General features: G+C 44.5%; 1 protein-coding gene across 1 annotated transcript in view; it reads left to right on the forward strand.

Moving 5' to 3' along the window:
• PIP4K2A (phosphatidylinositol-5-phosphate 4-kinase type 2 alpha) overlaps window positions 1-18189 on the forward strand; it is a 135210-nt gene that overhangs the window by 103209 nt on the left and 13812 nt on the right. Inside the window, exons 5-6 of the mRNA XM_068146331.1 lie at window positions 4882-5028; window positions 8314-8352. Of these exons, the coding sequence (XP_068002432.1) occupies window positions 4882-5028; window positions 8314-8352 (186 nt within the window). The remainder of the gene's footprint in view (window positions 1-4881; window positions 5029-8313; window positions 8353-18189) is intronic.

Here is an 18189-nt window from a genome sequence, read left to right on the forward strand (position 1 = left end):
TTTATTAGAAACACTCTTTAAGTAAGGTGGATTTTGTTACTGCATGCAAGGACTTGTAAATGTGTTGGCTAAGTATGGCACTTTTATTTAGCAAGGCTGCTTGGCAGAATTGTTGCAATGCTCTTTTTAGAGAGAGTTAGCATAGAGGAGAGAAAGGTTTTATTTTTTCCTTTCACTGAAGTTCAGCAGTCCTGTTAAGCATGTACTGGCTTATTTTCTAGGCTCACTTTTATTCCAGCTGTGAGTGGGAAACTTCAGGAAATCATTCCTAAAAAGCACCTTGTGGTGACTAAATTGCTACTTCATTTATATCAAGATGGACAAATTGAAAAGTCTGCCAGCCACAGTCACCAGTGCAAGTCCTGCTGGACTCCCACCCAAGCAGATGACACGTTTTGCCTCCTCTGGGATGCAGATATTGGGGGATTGATAGTTTCAAAGGTAGGAAGTTCTAGACCAACCTTGTAGATGCTGAAAGCAAGTGGCATTCCTACCTCTTTTCCTTTGTCTCCCTATCAAGATAAGAAATGCTGCCATGGGAAACAGTGAAGACATTTTAGGGGCTTTTCTTTAAATTGCCATGGCACAAGTGACTGCAGTCAGCAGTGAGCAGGAAACAGTCGTTGTGGTACATGCTCTGCTTTGAGAAGGTCTCTCAGGAGTCTGCAAGAACACAGCCAAGTCCCTTTTTATTAAGTGAAGGGTGATACTAGCAGAGCTTTTCCTGTCCTGTGTTGCATGCTAGTAACATTGCCCTTGTAGAAGGCCAGTTTGCAAAACACTGAAGTGAAGCAACAGTGCTGGCAAACAGCTACTCCTAGCTTAGCAACAGGACTTAAGTGACTCTCATTAATTGCCTTTTTTGCCTTGTTACCCAGTACAGGAGAATTTGGTAGGGGGCTGTACACTGCTGATATTTTATTTATTCTAAGTGATTACAGTGGTTGTGTCACACATGTTCTGGGTTAATGACATTGCTGTTTTGCAGATGGGGGCACTCAGTACCAGAGAGGTTATAACCAGAGTTAGCAAGAGGTGGGGTGGAAGAGAGGGTTTGAGTGGCAAGACTGTGACCCTAGAAGCTGAGAGGAAGGGCAGGGGGGTGTTAGTCTGGTACTCAGGATGCCTTGCTGCCGTTCCTTCATGTGTCACAAACTCTTTGTGGGATCACATTTCTGCCTCTCAGATCCCTGTATGGAAAACTGGAATAATAGTCTTTCTTTTCATTCAAATTCTCTACTTAACAGCTGTAAGATGAAGAATGGTTGGATCCATTAAGGAGTTGTGGCCTGGAATTCGGTGCTACCAAACTCTTCTGGGAAGCTAGATTCATTTTAATCATCCCTACAGAACCTAATCATCTCAGAGAAGGAATTACTTAGTATATGTTTTTATAAGAACACCCCTTCCCAACTTCTGTAAAGCATTCGAGAAGTATTTACCTTTAGGATGTATGCCAAGACTTGGTAGAGTTAGATAATGATTGGACTCAATGATCTTAAAGTTCTTTTTCAGCCAAAACCATTCTGTTATTGTAAGTACTTGATGTTTATAGCAAAGTAATCAATGTAGTACTAATAGGGATTAGTATTTTAAACAAGTCTTCTGTAACCTCAGCATTAATGGTTCCAATTTCACTCTATAATCAGATCTCCAAGGGAAGCTATTGGTGGTCACAATGAGCTATCTATCCTGTCACATAACTGCTTTGTGAGGTTGATGACAGCCCTGTGGTTGAAATTTCTCCAATTCAAGAACTCCAGCTTAAAGCTTCTGCATCTTTCAAACACAGAACAAAGTGTTTGATCTCTGTGCACTGCTCTGGGCTGACATTGCTGTTGTGGCCTTGTGCTGTCAAAGTCCTTAGTATTCTGGGGCATACAATCATATTCCCTTCCTAAGGCTCTGATTTGTATTCGCTGATCCTCTGCAGTGGTTCAAGATGTTTTGCCCATTCACAGGCAATCTAAGCTTAAAAATGCCTTGCTGCAAGGTGGCACAACTACATCACAACTATGTCATGTTGTCTGCTTTCATGGTTGTAACCTCCACCACAGCTATGGGGCAGACAAAAAGGAGTACTGCAGCACCAACTGTGCCCGCAAGGTTCAGCAGAGCTCACCTGTCAGAGCTGAGAGTCAAAATTATGTTCAATTCACAGGCAACAAATTCCAGTTTGTTGCTTCTCTTTGTTTCTTGCTGGACAGGATTATTTTCATGACTCTCAAATACTTCACTGCAAGGGTTCTCAGCCACTGGAACAGGCTCCCATAGAGGTGGTTGAATCCTTATCCCTGGAGAAGTTGAAAAGATGAAGAGGTGTGGTGTGGAGAGACATGGCTTAAGATATCGGGTAGTGATAGGACTAGGGGGGATGGAATGAAGCTGGAGGTGGGGAGATTCAGGCTGGATGTGAGGAGGAAGTTCTTCACCATAAGAGTGGTGAAGCCCTGGAATGGGTTGTCCAGGGAGGTGATTGAGGCCCTGTCCCTGGAGGTGTTTAAGCCCAGGGTGGATCTGGATGAGGCTCTGGCCAGCCTGATCTAGTGTGAGGTGTTGGAACTAGATGATCCTTGTGGTCCCTTCCAACCCTGACTGATTCTATGGTTCAGCACCAGCCTTGTTAGAGAATGGCTGGACAATGATCCTCAAGGTCTTTTTCAGCTGAAGTGGTTCTGTGATTCTATTTGGGCCTTGAATTTATATATTTTCTCCATGATCTTCTGTTTACCACTCGGTAATAAGGCTAAAAGGGAACCTGGTGAGGCCGGTTCAGGTTCTCATCCTTGTGCCTTAACTTTTTCTTGGTTCCACAAAATACAAGTGGATATGTTTGAGTTGGGTTGGGGATTAATACAATGTGAGCCTTTTTATTCTGGGAATCAATACTCACTCTTCAGTAGTTCTCTCTTCTCTTTCATGCTTCCTCAAGTAGTCTTTGCAACAGAGATTCAAACTATTCGTTGTGAGGCGAGCAATTAGTTTAGAAAAGACAGACAGGTTTTAGGTGCAGGTGGCCAATCTTTTCAAGGTTAATAGCCCATTTGGAGTGGAATATGGTGACCTTAAGGAAATCTAATGATTCATAAACAAGAAAAAATACAGGAATCTTGCACTTCACTGCTCAACTCTATTGACCCTGAAATGCAGCCATCATGGGGGAACTAGCAGAAAGTTGATGATAATAAATAATACCCTTTGCTGGCAACAGCACTATAAATGTTCTTCATGGCAAGCAAATACTGAGAGTGGAGAAACATGGAAAATAAAAATTACCTGGGACAAGAGAGTATAAAGTACAACAGTGTGATGCTCAATAAAATAGTTGGGGTTCTACTTCAGCACAAAGTACATGATCTGTGTTAGGTGTCCTCTCTGAGACCATACAAGTGGAAAGATCTGTCAAGTGGAGCCTCCTCTTTGTTATAGAAATTAAGAGTTATACACTGGCCTAAAAGTAGGATGACCTGCTTTAAACTTGAGGAGGGCAGATTTAGACTGGAGATTAGGAAGAAATTCTTTCCAGTGAGGGTGGTGAGACACCAGAACAGGTTGCCCAGGGAGATTGTAGATGCCTTCTCCCTGGAGGTGCTCAAGGCCAGGCAGGATGAGGCCTTCAGCAACCTGATCTAGTGGAAACCATCCCTGCCCACAGCAGTGGGGTTGCAACTAGATGTAGCAGTGTCCCCCAGGCATCAGTGCTGGGCCCTGTTCTCTTTAATATTTTCATTGATGATCTGGATGAGGGGATTGAGTCAGTCATCAGCAAATGTGCAGATTACACCAAGTTGGGAGCAGCTGTTGATCAGTTAGAGGGCAGAAGGACTCTGCAGAGGGACCTCGACCAACTGGACAGATGGGCAGAGTCCAACAGGTTGGCATTCAACAAGTCCAAGTGCCAGGGGCTGCACTTTGGCCACAACAACTCCATGCAGAGCTACAGGCTGGGGTCAGAGTGGCTGGAGAGCTCCCAAATGGAGAAGGACCTGGGGGTGGTGATTGACAGTCACCTAAACATGAGCCAGCAGTGTGCCCAGGTGACCAAGAAGGCCAATGGCATCCTGGACAGCATCAGGAATAGTGTGGCCAGCAGGAGCAGGGAAGTCATCCTGCCCCTGTACTCTGCAGTGGTTAGGCCACACCTTGAGTCCTGTGTCCAATTCTGGGCCTCTCAGCTTAATAAGGACATGGAGACCCTTGAAGGTGTCCAGAGAAGGGCAACAAGGCTGGGGAGAGGCCTTGAGCACAGCCCTGTGAGGAGAGGCTGAGGGAGCTGGGGTTGCTTAGCCTGGAGAAGAGGAGGCTCAGGGGAGACCTCATTGCTGTCTACAACTACCTGAAAGGAGGTTGTAGCCAGGAGGGAGTTGGTCTCTTCTCCCAGGCAACCAGCACCAGAACAAGAGGACACATTCTCAAGCTGTGCCAGGGGAAGTTTAGGCTGGAGATGAAGAAGAGAAAGTTCTTCACTGAGAGAGTTGTTAGCCATTGGATTGTGCTGCCCAGGGAGGTGGTGGAGTCACCATCCCTGGAGGTGTTCAAGAGAGGATTGGACGTGGCACTTGGTGCCATGGTTTAGTAGTCATGAGGTCTGTGGTGACAGGATGGACTTGATGATCTTTGAGGTCTCTTCCAACCTTGGTGATACTGTGAGACTGTGATCTTCAAGGTCTTTTCCAACCCAAACCATTCTGTGAATCAATGCTTGATCTGGCATGATGTTTTGGCAGGTTCATCTCCACACAAATCTATATCCAGCAAATAAAATACCTTGCTTCTGAGTGGTTTGAATTTAAGAAATGTCTAACTGTGTATGCATTTAGTATGTTTCCACCCCCATTTTGGTGTGCTTTATGGTGTGTTTTTTCTCTTTTGCCTTTGCAGTTTATTGTGGAATGTCATGGGAACACACTTCTGCCCCAGTTTTTGGGCATGTACCGGCTGACTGTCGATGGAGTTGAAGTGTATATGATAGTCACGAGGAATGTCTTCAGCCATCGCTTATCTGTTTACAGAAAATATGACTTAAAGGTGAGAAATAACCACTGATGAAATAACTGTACACGTTAGATTATGCTGATGCTTGAACATTGCTCAGGACTTTAATTCAGTTCCATGTGTGGCATCCTAAGAGTGGTCTTAAGTGGTTAACTGAGTTATCTCTGCCCCAAGCTTCAGCGGAACTGGAGGGTGGCCGTGTAGAAGTTGTGGCAATTTATTTGTATCGTGCCATTTTTCCTTATGCAAAGCATTTAAACAGAGTGTGGTTGCTCAGTGTAAATAATGGTTGAAGGTAAAACCCTTCACAAAAGCCCAAGAATAATTCTCTTTCCTATAGGATTTTCTCAGCATTCTGGAAAGCCACAGCTGGTTCTGCAGAGGGCTTTCATAAAATAGCTAAATATTATCATCACTTAAACCAGTAAAGTCCTCCTGACAAAGTACATCACTACTACAAACTCATTTTAAAAATGAGATAAAAGGAGAAGGCTCTTCAAAAGCCAACACTTGTTGCTTTTATCCTAAAGACATGCTTTGCTTTTATTCCAGAAGGTTTAGCTTCTTACTGCAATTTTGCCAACAGTTGAAGGTTTTTTTTGCTATTATATATCTACTTTTTTTTTTCCCCCCTTCACTTTGGTGTTCAGATTATCTTTTTTTCAGGCTTACAGTGCTTAATGCCAAAAAAATACAGTCTTAGTCTTTCTGCCTAAGTGATTGTGTTTTAATTTCCTCCATCAAATCTGCCCTTAGAAGCCCATTTCTTCCTAATGCATTTAATTTCTATGTGTTGAACCACTTCTTTTAAGACATTTGCTTAGCAGTTCTAATGCTCTGTACTGCACCATCCTCTCCTACTCTCCAGTAGCTGCACAACAAGATTACATACAGCATGTTCTCAGCATCAGTGTCAAAAGCTCTTGCTGTTGTTTTGCTCTGTGAATGCTCTGTACACACTTTGTGCAGCTGGATAGAATTGCCTTAAAGATAAACTTCTCTTGCCATTCGAAATTAACATCAACATCACATTCTTCAAAACCAACTCCTCCACTGTGCAGGGCTATAGTCTGACTGCATAGATTATAAATGACCTTTTCCTCATTTTCATTGCTGCAGCAGCATCTGTAGTAGTAGGTTCAGAGTCCTTTTTCACAAGGAATAGTTTTGACCCCTGCTTAGAGCTCACTTGTAGCCCAAGTTTCTACCTGTGTGGATACTGAGACCACAGATTGGAACAGGATTTCAAAGGTATTTTCCTGCCCACTTTGAGGCATTCTGCTAATGCTGGAACACCTCTCCTATGAGGACAGACTGAAGGAGTTGGGGCTGTTCAGTCTGGAGAAGAGAAGGCTCCCAGGTGACCTCATTGTGGCCTTCCAGTATCTGAAGGGGGCTACAAGAAGGCTGGGGAGGGACTTCTCAGGATCTCAGGTAGTGATAGGACTAGGGGGAATGGAATGAAGCTGGAGGTGAGGAGGAAGTTCTTCCCCATGAGAGTGGTGAAGCCCTGGAATGGGTTGTCCAGGGAGGTGGTTGAGGCCCCGTCCCTGGAGGTGTTTAAGGCCAGGCTGGATGAGGCTCTGGCCAGGCTGATCTAGTGTGGGGTGTCCCTGCCCATGGCAGAGGTGTTGGAACTAGATGATCCTTGTGGTCCCTTCCAACCCTGACTGATGCTATGATACTAAAGTTACTTCAGTGTCAGATTTGACAGTTAATAAGTAGATTTACAATAGTGAATAACCCTTTTTTTTTTTCTTTCTTTTTTCCCTCCACTTAGATCTTCAGCTGATCTTTTTTCAGGCCCCGTAGTCTTTTGGAGCACAGAATACAACATGAAAGGTTTATCACAGCAGACTAAAATGTCAGACTCTCACCAGGCTTTGTTATGGAATGGGATGGATTTAAGCTTGAGAAGGGTAGATCTAGACTGGATATTAGGGAAAAATTCTTTCCAGTGAGGGTGGTGGGACACTGGAACAGGTTGCCCAGGGAGGTTGTGGTGTTCAAGGCCAAGTTCAGTGAGGCCTTGAGCAACCTGGGCTAGTGGAAGGTATCCCTACCCATGGCAGGGGGGTTGGAACTAGGTGATCTTTAAGGTCCCTTCCAACCCAAACCATTCTATGACTCTGTCATTATCAGTTAACATTAATGCAGTGGAATCCCTGCTGGCTGGGCCATACATAACAGCTAAGACTTTTGCTCTCCATCCTTTCTAAGTTGGTTTTTTTTCAAGTTTCTCTCTGCAAACAGAATCAAACATGGCATAAAAAGCTGTGGTTGGAAATCCTCACATTCTTTAAACTAATATGACTCACTCCAGCAGTTCCTTATGTGTTGCAGACATTCCAACAAATGGCAAAGCTCCTTTCCCCATCTTTCGCTGTCCATTTATGTTTGTAGTTACTATGTCTTGCAGTGTAATTGTGATAAGCAAAGGCTGGATAATTAAAGGTGTGATCCTGCTCCAAGAAGTTTGCAAGGAAACATATTCAGCCTTTTTTTCCCGCCCACATCCAGCTGATTCAGAAAGCACCTTGTTGCCTTTTAAGCCCCAAAGTATATTTTAAGTTGTAGTAATAATTAAATATCCCAAATGCCTTTGGCAAGCACTGTAAATCTTGTGTATCCACAGCTGGTCTCAGCTCTTCTTTTGACATAATGTTGCTCAGAGGGTGCTTGATTCTTGTTTGTACTTCGTGATCTTTTCAGTATTTGTTTGTGTTTATATTGTGTGACATCCTTTACAAATGTATATGACACATGTCCAAATATCCCTATAGAATAGGCTAGTCCATAATCATGCAGCTAAATTGGCACAAAAAGATGAGAAGTCTGCCAAACAAACTGAACTTCCAGGGTGATATAGTCTCAAAAGGAGGATGAGACAGAGCCACAGAATGAGGGGGGTTGGAAGGGACCTCTGGAGATCACAGGATGTTAGCAGTTGGAAGGGACCTCTGGAGATTGAGTCCAACGCCCCTGGCAGAGCAGGCCCATAGACTCCCCATGCCAGAACAGGTTCACCCAGAGCAGGTTGCACCTGAGACATGAGGAAGAAACTCCAGCAGTCAGGAGGACAATAGATGTAGAGCATTTGAGGATTTAATCCATCTTTCTTCTCTCATGAAATATCTTCTTCATGTGACTGCAGCAGTTTCAGCAGCCCTGGGCACTCTACCTATTGTGTCACCTTTCTTTGAAACAGCTCTCAGGTTCCAAAGGATGCAGCTCATCCACTTTTTGACCTGTTGTCGTAACATTTTCAAATTAGTTGCTGGCATATGCACATTTTTAGATCCATTTTTTCTGTTTCAGGGCTCTACTGTGGCTCGAGAAGCCAGTGACAAAGAAAAGGTATGGTGCATTTCTCTTTCTTTTTCAGTTACCTAACCTGCTAGCTAGTCTCAGGACAACCATAACCAGTGCTGTTCTGCCCCTTTTCTTTGTGTTCTGTCATGTTCTCCCATCTTGAGTTCTGCCTTATTCCCTCCATTATCTTTCCTCTGTTTTCTGCAGACCTTTGAATATTGGTTTGCAGTGGTGTTGAGATTTCAGAGGTAAGTGAGCCAGTCCTCTACCTCCTCCTTTTCCTTTTTTCTCTTCTCTTAGTTTCTTCAGGCCCTGCCCTGGGGTAGGAAAACATCAGGACTTTCTTCTCTTCCCTCCTGCTTCTTCATCTTCTTTCTCTTGCTCTTTAACATTGAGATTTATGGATGCTCTATAGCAGTTGAAGTGACGTGGCACCACTTCTAAAGTGATTGCAAAGATGAATCTAAACCTTGAATAGCGAGAACTTGGGGGTATGCAAAGCTCACACAGACAAGCAACCAACTGACAGACTTAGCTGTAATGAGAGACAGTTGCCTTCAAATTCTGGGCTGAAACTTTGCTCTAAAAGGAAATGGATCACTTTTCCTCCATCTCCAACTTCAGTTCATTTGGAAAATGTAATGTTCTCAAAATCAATTTCTCCAAAGTCTCAATGCAGTAGCCTGATGGCTCTTTAGGAGAGGTTTGTCTAGAGATTCTACAGATAATTGAAGGTGGAACATAGCTTCCATCACCTAAAACTTCTTAGATTTCCAAATTTGGGTGACCCTTGGTTTCTGTTTTTCCAAGCACATTCCTTCTGAATGAGCATATTTCAGCAGTTCCCTTTAAGTAATGCACTTTGCAAATTCCATTCAGGACGTTTGTTTCTCTCCCAAGCATTACTTGTACCATTCCTGCCTTTCTGAGCCTTCTACAGATCCCACAGCTGCACTAAGGAGTAAGGGGCATGCAGTAGCTTTCAGTCCTACAGTTCTCACTGCATGAAAAACTCTGCCATGTTTTTCCACTTTGTCCTAAGGTATGACCAAACATTGACAATTCTTCTCCCAGCATTAGCAACTACCACATCCCAAAGGCCAACTGCAGCTACCATAGTCACCATGACCTCCCCTTTGCTCTACCAAACCCTCAAGATGATGTCTTGGATGGTCTCCCTTCTTTTCCTGTGGCCTACATTTGTTCTTGTGTAGTAGCAGAGCTCTAGTGGTTTTCAAAGCAGAGGGATTAACCCTTCAGTGTCATGCAGACCATATCTGGTGTCATTGAAAGCCTCTGCTGATCGTACTAAAGTCATCTGATAGAAATGAGGAGGGCACAGTATTTGGATGGCACTACTCCAGGTAGCAACATTAATGCTTGGAATAGTAATGTACATTCAGCTGTACGGGAGCTGATACCTTGCAGACATCTAGTGCAGTGGTGCAGTTGTGGGAATATGTCTAATAGTAACATAAGTATTAATAATAGTCCACACCTGCTGTAGTTAATGCATGGAGTAAGACCCTCAAAGCAGCAATGTCTTACTTTTGTTCCTGTTTAAGTTCATGGCAAAATGTCTATTGAACCTGATTATAGCTAAGTTGAAACAAAGTTCTGCACTTTTGTGTAACTCTGTACACCAGTTAATCTCTAATGTGAAATCACTACTTGAGTAAAGCCAGTAGCACAATTTCCTATAAACTTCAACACATGTAGTACTGTGGCAATGCCAGCCATGAGCAGTGTGAGCAATCTGGCAGTGCAGGCCTAGAGCCTGACATGATGGCAGGCCATGCTCAGCATAAATGCAGAGCCAGCTAGCAGTGTAGCAAAACAGTGCTGTGCCTGCAGCATGTAACTAAAACAGGGCACTGGTAGCTATAAACATGGACAGTTATCTTGGGACAACAGGACATGCACCTGCATCAACAACCTCGTTGTGTTGTTAGTAGTTGGACCAATAATCTATAACAGTGTGATGTGTGGTCACTCCTAGGGAACCAATGAAGCCATGCCAACAGGGCACTCTGAGTTTACATAAGTTGTAGAAGTTCCCTTGCTATGCACTTCTGCCTTTCCTTTCTCTTCTTCCTCTATGCTTTACTTTACTGTGCAATACTCGCACCATAGGCCTGCACCATCAGCCTGCAATACTGGAACTATAAAGGAACAATACTCGATCATATTGGTCAGCTGTGTTGACTCCAATCTCCGTCGTCTATATAGTACCTCCCCTTTTATTTTGCCCAGGGAGGTGGTAGAAGCCCCATAGAATCATAGAGTGGATTGGGTTGGAAGGGACCCCCAAAAGTCATCTAGTCCAACCCCCCAGCAATCATCAGGGACATCCTCCACTAGAGCAGGTTGCTCAGAGCCTTGTCCAGCTCAACCTTGAAGATGTCCAGGGATGGGGCCTCAGCTACCTCCCTGAGCGACCTGTTGCAGTGTTCCAGCACCTGGAAGGTTTTAAGGTCAAGCTGGATGTGGCTCTGCACAACTCGATCTAGTGTGAGGTGCCCCTGCCCATGGCAGAGGGGTTGGAACAAGATGATCCTTGAGGTCCCTTCCAACCCTGACAATTCTATGATTCTATACTACTATGGAAGAAATAAAAAACCAAACTTGGTCCCCCAAAATTCTTCTGCTGCTGTTTCAAATCTCACAAGTTATTTTCTTCTCAAAGAAATTTGATTTCTTGGAGCCAGAACTGCACTGAGCTTCTTGATGTTGCAGGCAGTGAGAGAGCAGCCTTCTCTTACTCACCATTCCCCTCAAACACTGATGCAGTGCAGCAGGGAAGGCACAAGCTAGCACTCAGAGCATTTCCAAGAGAGGGAGTGAATTGGATAGACCTCTGTCTTCACAGAGGGAACTACATTTTACAGTCATTTTAAAAGGACTCTTAGGGGCTCAGGCAAAGGGAAACCCCTGTTTTGCTTATGACATGTTATTTATCTTCAGTCTTGGAGTTTGCTGTTTGATCTGAAAGAGTCAGAAGAATGCACTACCACATGTCTGTGTTGTAGATGTTCTTCATCATCACTGTGATCTGCCTCTCCTGCAACAGGCACTGGAACATCAGGGATTTGCTCCTCTAAACTAGTCTAATGCTTCTGATGGGCAGTTTTTAAGCTTCAGTTAAAAGGGGGTTGTGTGTTTACATGAACAGACAAAGCAAGTTTGGTTTTGAAACTCTGAGACGTGCTAAGGAGCTGCTGTTGTGAGCTGCTTCTCTGCACATGTGGCACTAACTTCAGGACCCTGAGGACTCTGACACCAGTATCTAAATGGTCTGCCATTCATAACTGGGAAGTGAGAGCCCCATTGCAATTTTTTGTAAGCATTTTAGCAAATGCTCTGCAGAGATTTGGGGCATTTGGCTCTGGTTAAACAAAACCAGACAGTCTCAAATACTGGAGCATTAGCTAATTTTTAGCCTGAGGCAAGTTGAAACATCAATTTATTAATATCACCCTGAACTGACATTAATAATAATAGGATTTAAATTAATGGCAGCATTATTTAATTACTTATTATAAAGGTACCCACTGCTACTCACGTCTGAAAGCAGAAAAGTAATGAAAGACAGGAGGCTTTTGGTGCTAAAATGTGCAAGCTACAGTGTCTGGCAAGGCTCTTAACTGTTAAATGGGCTTTTAAGGAATTCCATGTTTAATTTCATTTTTCAGGTAATCAGATGGTTTGCAGAATATGGAGCTTAATATGCTAGCTTCTTTCACAGCTGCAGAAAACAGAGGAGCAACTCTCTCAGTCGTGCCCTAATGCATCCTGCAGATTTTTAGATGCATCACTTTGAAATGGCAAATTTGGCTACAATGATGTTCTTCAATCTTTTTTTCCTATTGCACTACTCCTTTTGTTATGTAGTTAATGAAGAAGAGGCAATTAGGCAGAAAGATTTTTAATGGACTGTTAAACAAAAAAAAAATCAGGAAAAAATTCATTTCCCACTTCAGTTTTGTAGCAAAAAATAGAATAGAATTAAGCAGGTTGGAAAAGACCTTTGAGATCATCAAGTCCAACCTGTCACCCAGCACTTCATGACTAACTAAACCATGGCATCAAGTGCCTCTTCCAGTCCCCTCTTAAACACCTCCAGTGATGGTGACTCCAACACCTCCCTGGGCAGCACATTCCAGTGGCCAATCTCTCTTTCTGGGAAAAATTTCTTCCTAACATGCAGCCTAAACCTCCCCTGGCACAGCTTGAGACTGTGTCCTCTTGTTCTGGTGCTGGCTGCCTGGGAGAAGAGACCAACCCCCACCTGGCTACAACCTCTTTTCAGGTAGTTGTAGACAGCAAGAAGGTCTCCCCTGAGCCTCCTCTTCTCCAGGCTAAGCAACCCCAGCTCCCTCAGCCCCTCCTTATAGGGCTGTGCTCCAAACCCCTCCGGAGCTTTGTTGCCCTTCTCTGGACACTTTCCAGCAAGTCAACATCTTTCCTAAACTGAGGGGCCCAGAACTGGACACAGGACTCAAGGTGTGGCCTAACCAGTGCTGAGTACAGGGGCAGGATGACTTCCCTGCTCCTGCTGGCCACACTGTTCCTGATGCAGCCAAAATAGTAGATGTCAGTATTCAAACATGTTGTTAAAATCCATTTTTAGGAAGCAAAGCTGGCAGGAATGAGTTTGAGAATGTTGCTTTTCTGTCCTGTGTTCACTTTATCTCCTGCTTGACAGTCTTCACCTGTTTGTTATCCTCACATACTGCTCAGAAGCTCTGAAGCTGTCAGCTCTGTACTTTGTGCTCATCAGTGCGGAGACCCAAGCTCCATTCCTTAGATTTCACCTTGGCACCACCAATCCTCTCATTTGTGTCGTGAGTGATATCTTTAATAATGAAGGCATCAATTTCTTGGCAACAAGTTACCATAACATGCTCTTACAGATGTCCTGAATTGTAAGAGAATGGTATGCTTCAACAGTTGTCAAATTCTGACAGCTGCTCCTTTTTTTTTTTTTCAGACTTTAGAGGGGTTTTTAACTTTTATTCTTTCACTGGTGGCCATTCTCTCTTCATTCCTTGGACAATTTTGCCCTCTTAAGTGAAACCAGGATAGTGCAGAACTCCCCTGGTGGGCTGCCTGGTCACAATTATGCTGTACTTTCCATATGACATCAAATTAGCAGTTAGAGCCAAGTTGCTTGCCCTTCTAAAGAACTTGAAGCACACTGCTTTGGAGTGAGCAGCTGAGAAGGACATTTGAAGAATCAAACTCAAACCTAACTGAAGTGAAGCCCACCAAATGAGCAATGTCAGGCTTTGCAGAGGGACCTCGACAGGCTGGACAGATGGGCAGAGTCCAAGGGCATGAGATTGAACACATCCAAGTGCTGGGTTCTGCACATTGGCCACAGCAACCCCAGGCAGTGCTACAGGCTGGGGTCAGAGTGACTGGAGAGCAGCCAGGTAGAGAGGGACCTGGGGGTACTGGTCAATGATAGGCTGAACATGAGCCTGCAGTGTGCCCAGGCAGCCAAGAGGGCCAATGGCATCCTGGCCTGCATCAGGAACAGTGTGGCCAGCAGGAGCAGGGAGGTCATCCTGCCCCTGTACTCAGCACTGGTTAGGCCACACCTTGAGTCCTGTGTCCAGTTCTGTGCCCCTCAGTTTAGGAAGGAGGTTCAGTTGCTGGAAGGTGTCCAGAGAAAGGCAACAAAGCTGGGGAGGAGTTTGGAGCACAGCCCTATGAGGACTATTCTATTCTATTCAAAGGTCTTTTCCAACCTGGTTAATTCTATTCTGTTCTATTCACCTGAAGCGTTGTGGTGGGTTGAAACCCTAAAACTACCACAAGAGTGCAAATAACACAGAGGTGGGTTGTTGGGGTTTTCTTTACTAAATAAACACCTCACATTTGTAAAATCCATTGGGCCTTCCTTGCATCTTTAATTAGTGGATTAAAGTCAGGGGAGATGATGCAGAAAGAAAATCTATTATTAGTTTAGTGGAAGTAGTTCGATGTTCATCTCCTGTGCAGCTCTTAAAATATTTAGTTCTTTAATGATAGTCCTATGTTTATGATGATGAATTGCATTCTAGGAGAATCTTTTTGCAGCAAGGATTTTGCTTCATTGGAAATATTTGAGGCTTCGTTAAAAATTAACCATATCAATTATTTCATTAAAGCCAAGTCCTGATTTTTTTTTTCCCTTTCAGATAGGGCCACAACCTGGTTTTCTTGGTATTTATTTGTTTCAGTGTGGAAGAAGAAAATACAAAGCTTGAAATTTTTCCAGATGAACACATATATTATGAATTTGAAATACCTGGAAGGCCCCTCCTTGTCACATGTCTCATAGGGTTTTAACTCCTGAATTCACGAAATCACAGAATCACCAAGGTTGGAAGAGACCTCAAAGATCATCAAGTCCAACCTGTCACCACAGACCTCATGACTAGACCATGGCACCAAGTGCCACATCCAATCCCCTCTTGAACACCTCCAGTGACAGTGACTCCACCACCTCCCTGGGCAGCACATTCCAATGGTGAATGACTCTCTCTGGGAAGAACTTTCTCCTCACCTAGAGCCTAAACCTCCCCTGGTGCAGCTTGAGACTGTGTCCTCTTGTTCTGGTGCTGGTTGCTTGGGAGAAGAGACCAACACCCTCCTGGCTACAACCTCCCTTCAGGTAGTTGTAGAAAGCAAGAAGGTCTCCCCTGAGCCTTCTCTTCTCCAGGCTAAGCAACCCCAGCTCCCTCAGCCTCTCCTCATAGGGCTGTGCTCAAGGCCTCTCCCCAGCCTCGTTGCCCTTCTCTGGACACATTCAAGTGTCTCAATGTCCTTCTTGAACTGAGGGACCCAGAACTGGACACAGGACTTGAGGTGTGGCCTAACCAGTGCAGAGTATCAATTTAAAGACACAAATCTAGGTTAAAGTACGGGGAGAGGCTGAGGGAGCTGGGGTTGTTTAGCCTGGAATGTGCTGCCCAGAGAGGTGGTGGAGTCACCCTCCCTGGATGTGTTCAAGAAGGGATTGGACGTGGCCCTCGGTGCCATGGTCTAGTCATGAGGTCTTGGGACAGGTTGGACTTGATGATCTGTGAGGTCTCTTCCAACCTTGGTGATACTGTGATACAGTCTCCTGCTGCTGCTGTTGTCATTAGCTGTCATCTGAGACTGCAGCAGTCTCCTCAGGTTATTCAGCTTCAGATAAATGAGGAGAATGATACTGCCTAGCACACCAAAAAAAACGTCTTTCTCTAAGAACACCTAGAAAGGGAGAACAGGCTGGGAGGTATCATACGGATGATGTGGTGAGGGCAAGCACTCACATGTGGCTTTTTCGCTTCAGTTTCTCATATGGGACCCACTGCTTTTGCTTCTCCCTTTTAGTTCCTGTGCCTAGTTCCTGGCTTTTTGTTTCTGCAGCTCTGCACTTGCCAGGTCTTCACAGCTATGGGCATTTGGGGGAAGAAGAATGACCTCAGGTAAAAATCCTCGGAGGGATTTCTGTGGATTGGAGAAGCCTGCACGTGGGGCAGGTACTTCTTTGAGAGTTGTGAGGACCTGGGGCAGGCTGCCCAGAGAGGTCACAGAATCTTCTTCTCTGGACACTTTAAAAACACACCTGGACATATTCCTGTGCAACCTGCCCTAGGTGAGTCTGCTTTAGCAAGGGGGTTGGACTCCATCTCCAGAGATGGCACCACCCTGTGATTCTCTAAAGAGTCCAGCTTTTTGGGGGAGAGCTGATTCATCACCCTGAATGTCCTTGGGAGCACCCCCTGGGCTCTTGTGCTGCAAGAAATGCAGCAGTGTCAGCTTTGCTAGCTGGTTTTCATTATAAATATTAACTTATTAATAATTGTATACTAAAAATGTCATTATAAATAGATTAGAGGCAAGGTTAAAGTGTGCTGTGGCACCTGCTCAGCTGGCTTACCAGCTCAGGCATCTTCCAAAAAAAGACATTGCTTGTAATGTAAGTTTACTTTTAATGAAGATAAAACTCTTCAGTGGAGAAACTTCCCCTTCCCACTGCCAACCAGGCCTGACTGGCTGATGCTGTGCTGGGCAGGAAGTCTGAGGCAGAGCCCACAGATGAACCTGCATCTCAGCATCTTAACCACAGACACATCCTTTTTCCCCCAATCCCCCAGTTTTAAACAGCATTAATAGAGGGGGGTTTTATCATACAATCACAGAATCAAAGATTGCATCAGGTTGAAAGGGACCCTTGAAGGTCATCTTGTCCAAGTCCCCTGCAGTGAGCAGGGACATCTCCCAACTAGATCAGGTTGCTTAGGCCATGAATGTCTTCAGGGATGGGGCCTCCAAATCTCTGAGCAACCTGTTCCAGTATTTCACCACTCTCACTGCAAAGAACTTCTTCCTAATGCCCAACCTAAATCTACCCTGATCCAATTTCAAACCTTTTCCCCTTCTCCTGCTGCTGCACAGCCTTCTAAGCAGCCCCTCCCATTCATTTGCTTCCAACTGAGCTGGTCTGGCAAAGTTAATGTTGGGGGGGGGGAAATTTCAACCCACCACAGGTTGCAAAAGGTTTTCAGCGTTAATGAATTTATTTCACTTTAACTTATGCCTAGGCTAATAAATCACTTGGCTGTGCAAGGGGGAAAGATAATCTGAGGATTTTATATTATCTTTTTCTCAGTAACTTTGAGCTAGAAATGAAAGGAGCCTGTTTTCCTGCCTTCTTTTTGTTATTTCATCTTAACTTGATTCATCCCATTCTTCTCTCCATTCTTGAGCATCCCACGCACTGGATTCCATCCTCCAGTGTTGGCAACATCCCTGGGTCTGCAGTCCCACCCCTGCAGATTTAACCCTCCTCCATGGACAGTTTCCTCCGTTGTGTACAATCATCTCAACAGCTCTTAGTCTGGAGTGCTTCTCTGATGTTTCCCCTACTCATTTTCATCCTAAACAACTTACTGATTTGTCCAGAAAGAAAATGGATGCACACTGTGCTGTCCGATTGTAGTAAACAGGTCCTTATGAGCTTAAGCAATGCTGTGATTCAAGAAGTAAAGCAGCAGAGCACTGCAGGGTGACTCCTCCCTGGAAGGAGTCTAGGACAGGTGAATGGTCATAGCTCCAGCTCAGCTGCTTGAGGTGTTTTCATTTTAGTGTAAGGTCAAACTGAGGGTCTCTGTTAGATGATGTTTTCATACATCAGCATGTTCTAGATGCACCACTTCAATAATTCAGAGCAGCCAGACTACCACCCTGGTTCTTTCAGAGTTCCTAGGTGCCAGGATAAAATGGATCTAACATGGAGTCAGAACTCTTAAAATGTTACTGATTGCTTCAGGGGGGTTGAGCAGTTACTAGAAGAGCAGGGTCACCTTTCCAAACACAAACAGCACTCTGGGATCTTGAGCAATTCACAGAAGTCCAAAACCAAATAAATTTGGGCAGTGAGGAATATTTCAGCCCCTTCTGTGCACAGCTTCAGCAGCAAAAAGAACTTCTGGCCATTGGGAAGATGTCTGAGGGGATGTCAGGGTCTGCTGTGATGCTCACATTTTAATGATCTGCTTTCCCCTGTATACACTTTGGAGCAGAGATTCTTCTCAAATCCTCTGAAATTCTTCTCCTTAGTGTGTCATAAGAAGAAAATGAACTTGATGAAAAGTAGTCTCTCCAGTAAGGTTGTAAGCAATGTCTGAGTAGTTAAACTTATGGAGGACATTCCAGCAGGCTGATGGTGTGGCTGCCTTTTATTCCTAGTGGAAAGTCTTTCAGATTAAGGGAAGATTATTTTCTTCAAGGGACCCAGTAGTACTGAGGGACACTGAGGGTTGCAGCAGTTGGTTATTCTGCAACATCTTCTTCCTCACTACTGATTGGAGATGGGGTGCAGGGAGAAAGCCTGGTCATTGCTCT

The sequence above is a fragment of the Melanerpes formicivorus genome, unplaced genomic scaffold (assembly GCF_026170545.1).
Source record: "Melanerpes formicivorus ecotype bairdi unplaced genomic scaffold, bMelFor1.0.p_v2 SCAF_13, whole genome shotgun sequence".
NCBI classification, from domain to species: Eukaryota; Metazoa; Chordata; class Aves; order Piciformes; family Picidae; genus Melanerpes; species Melanerpes formicivorus.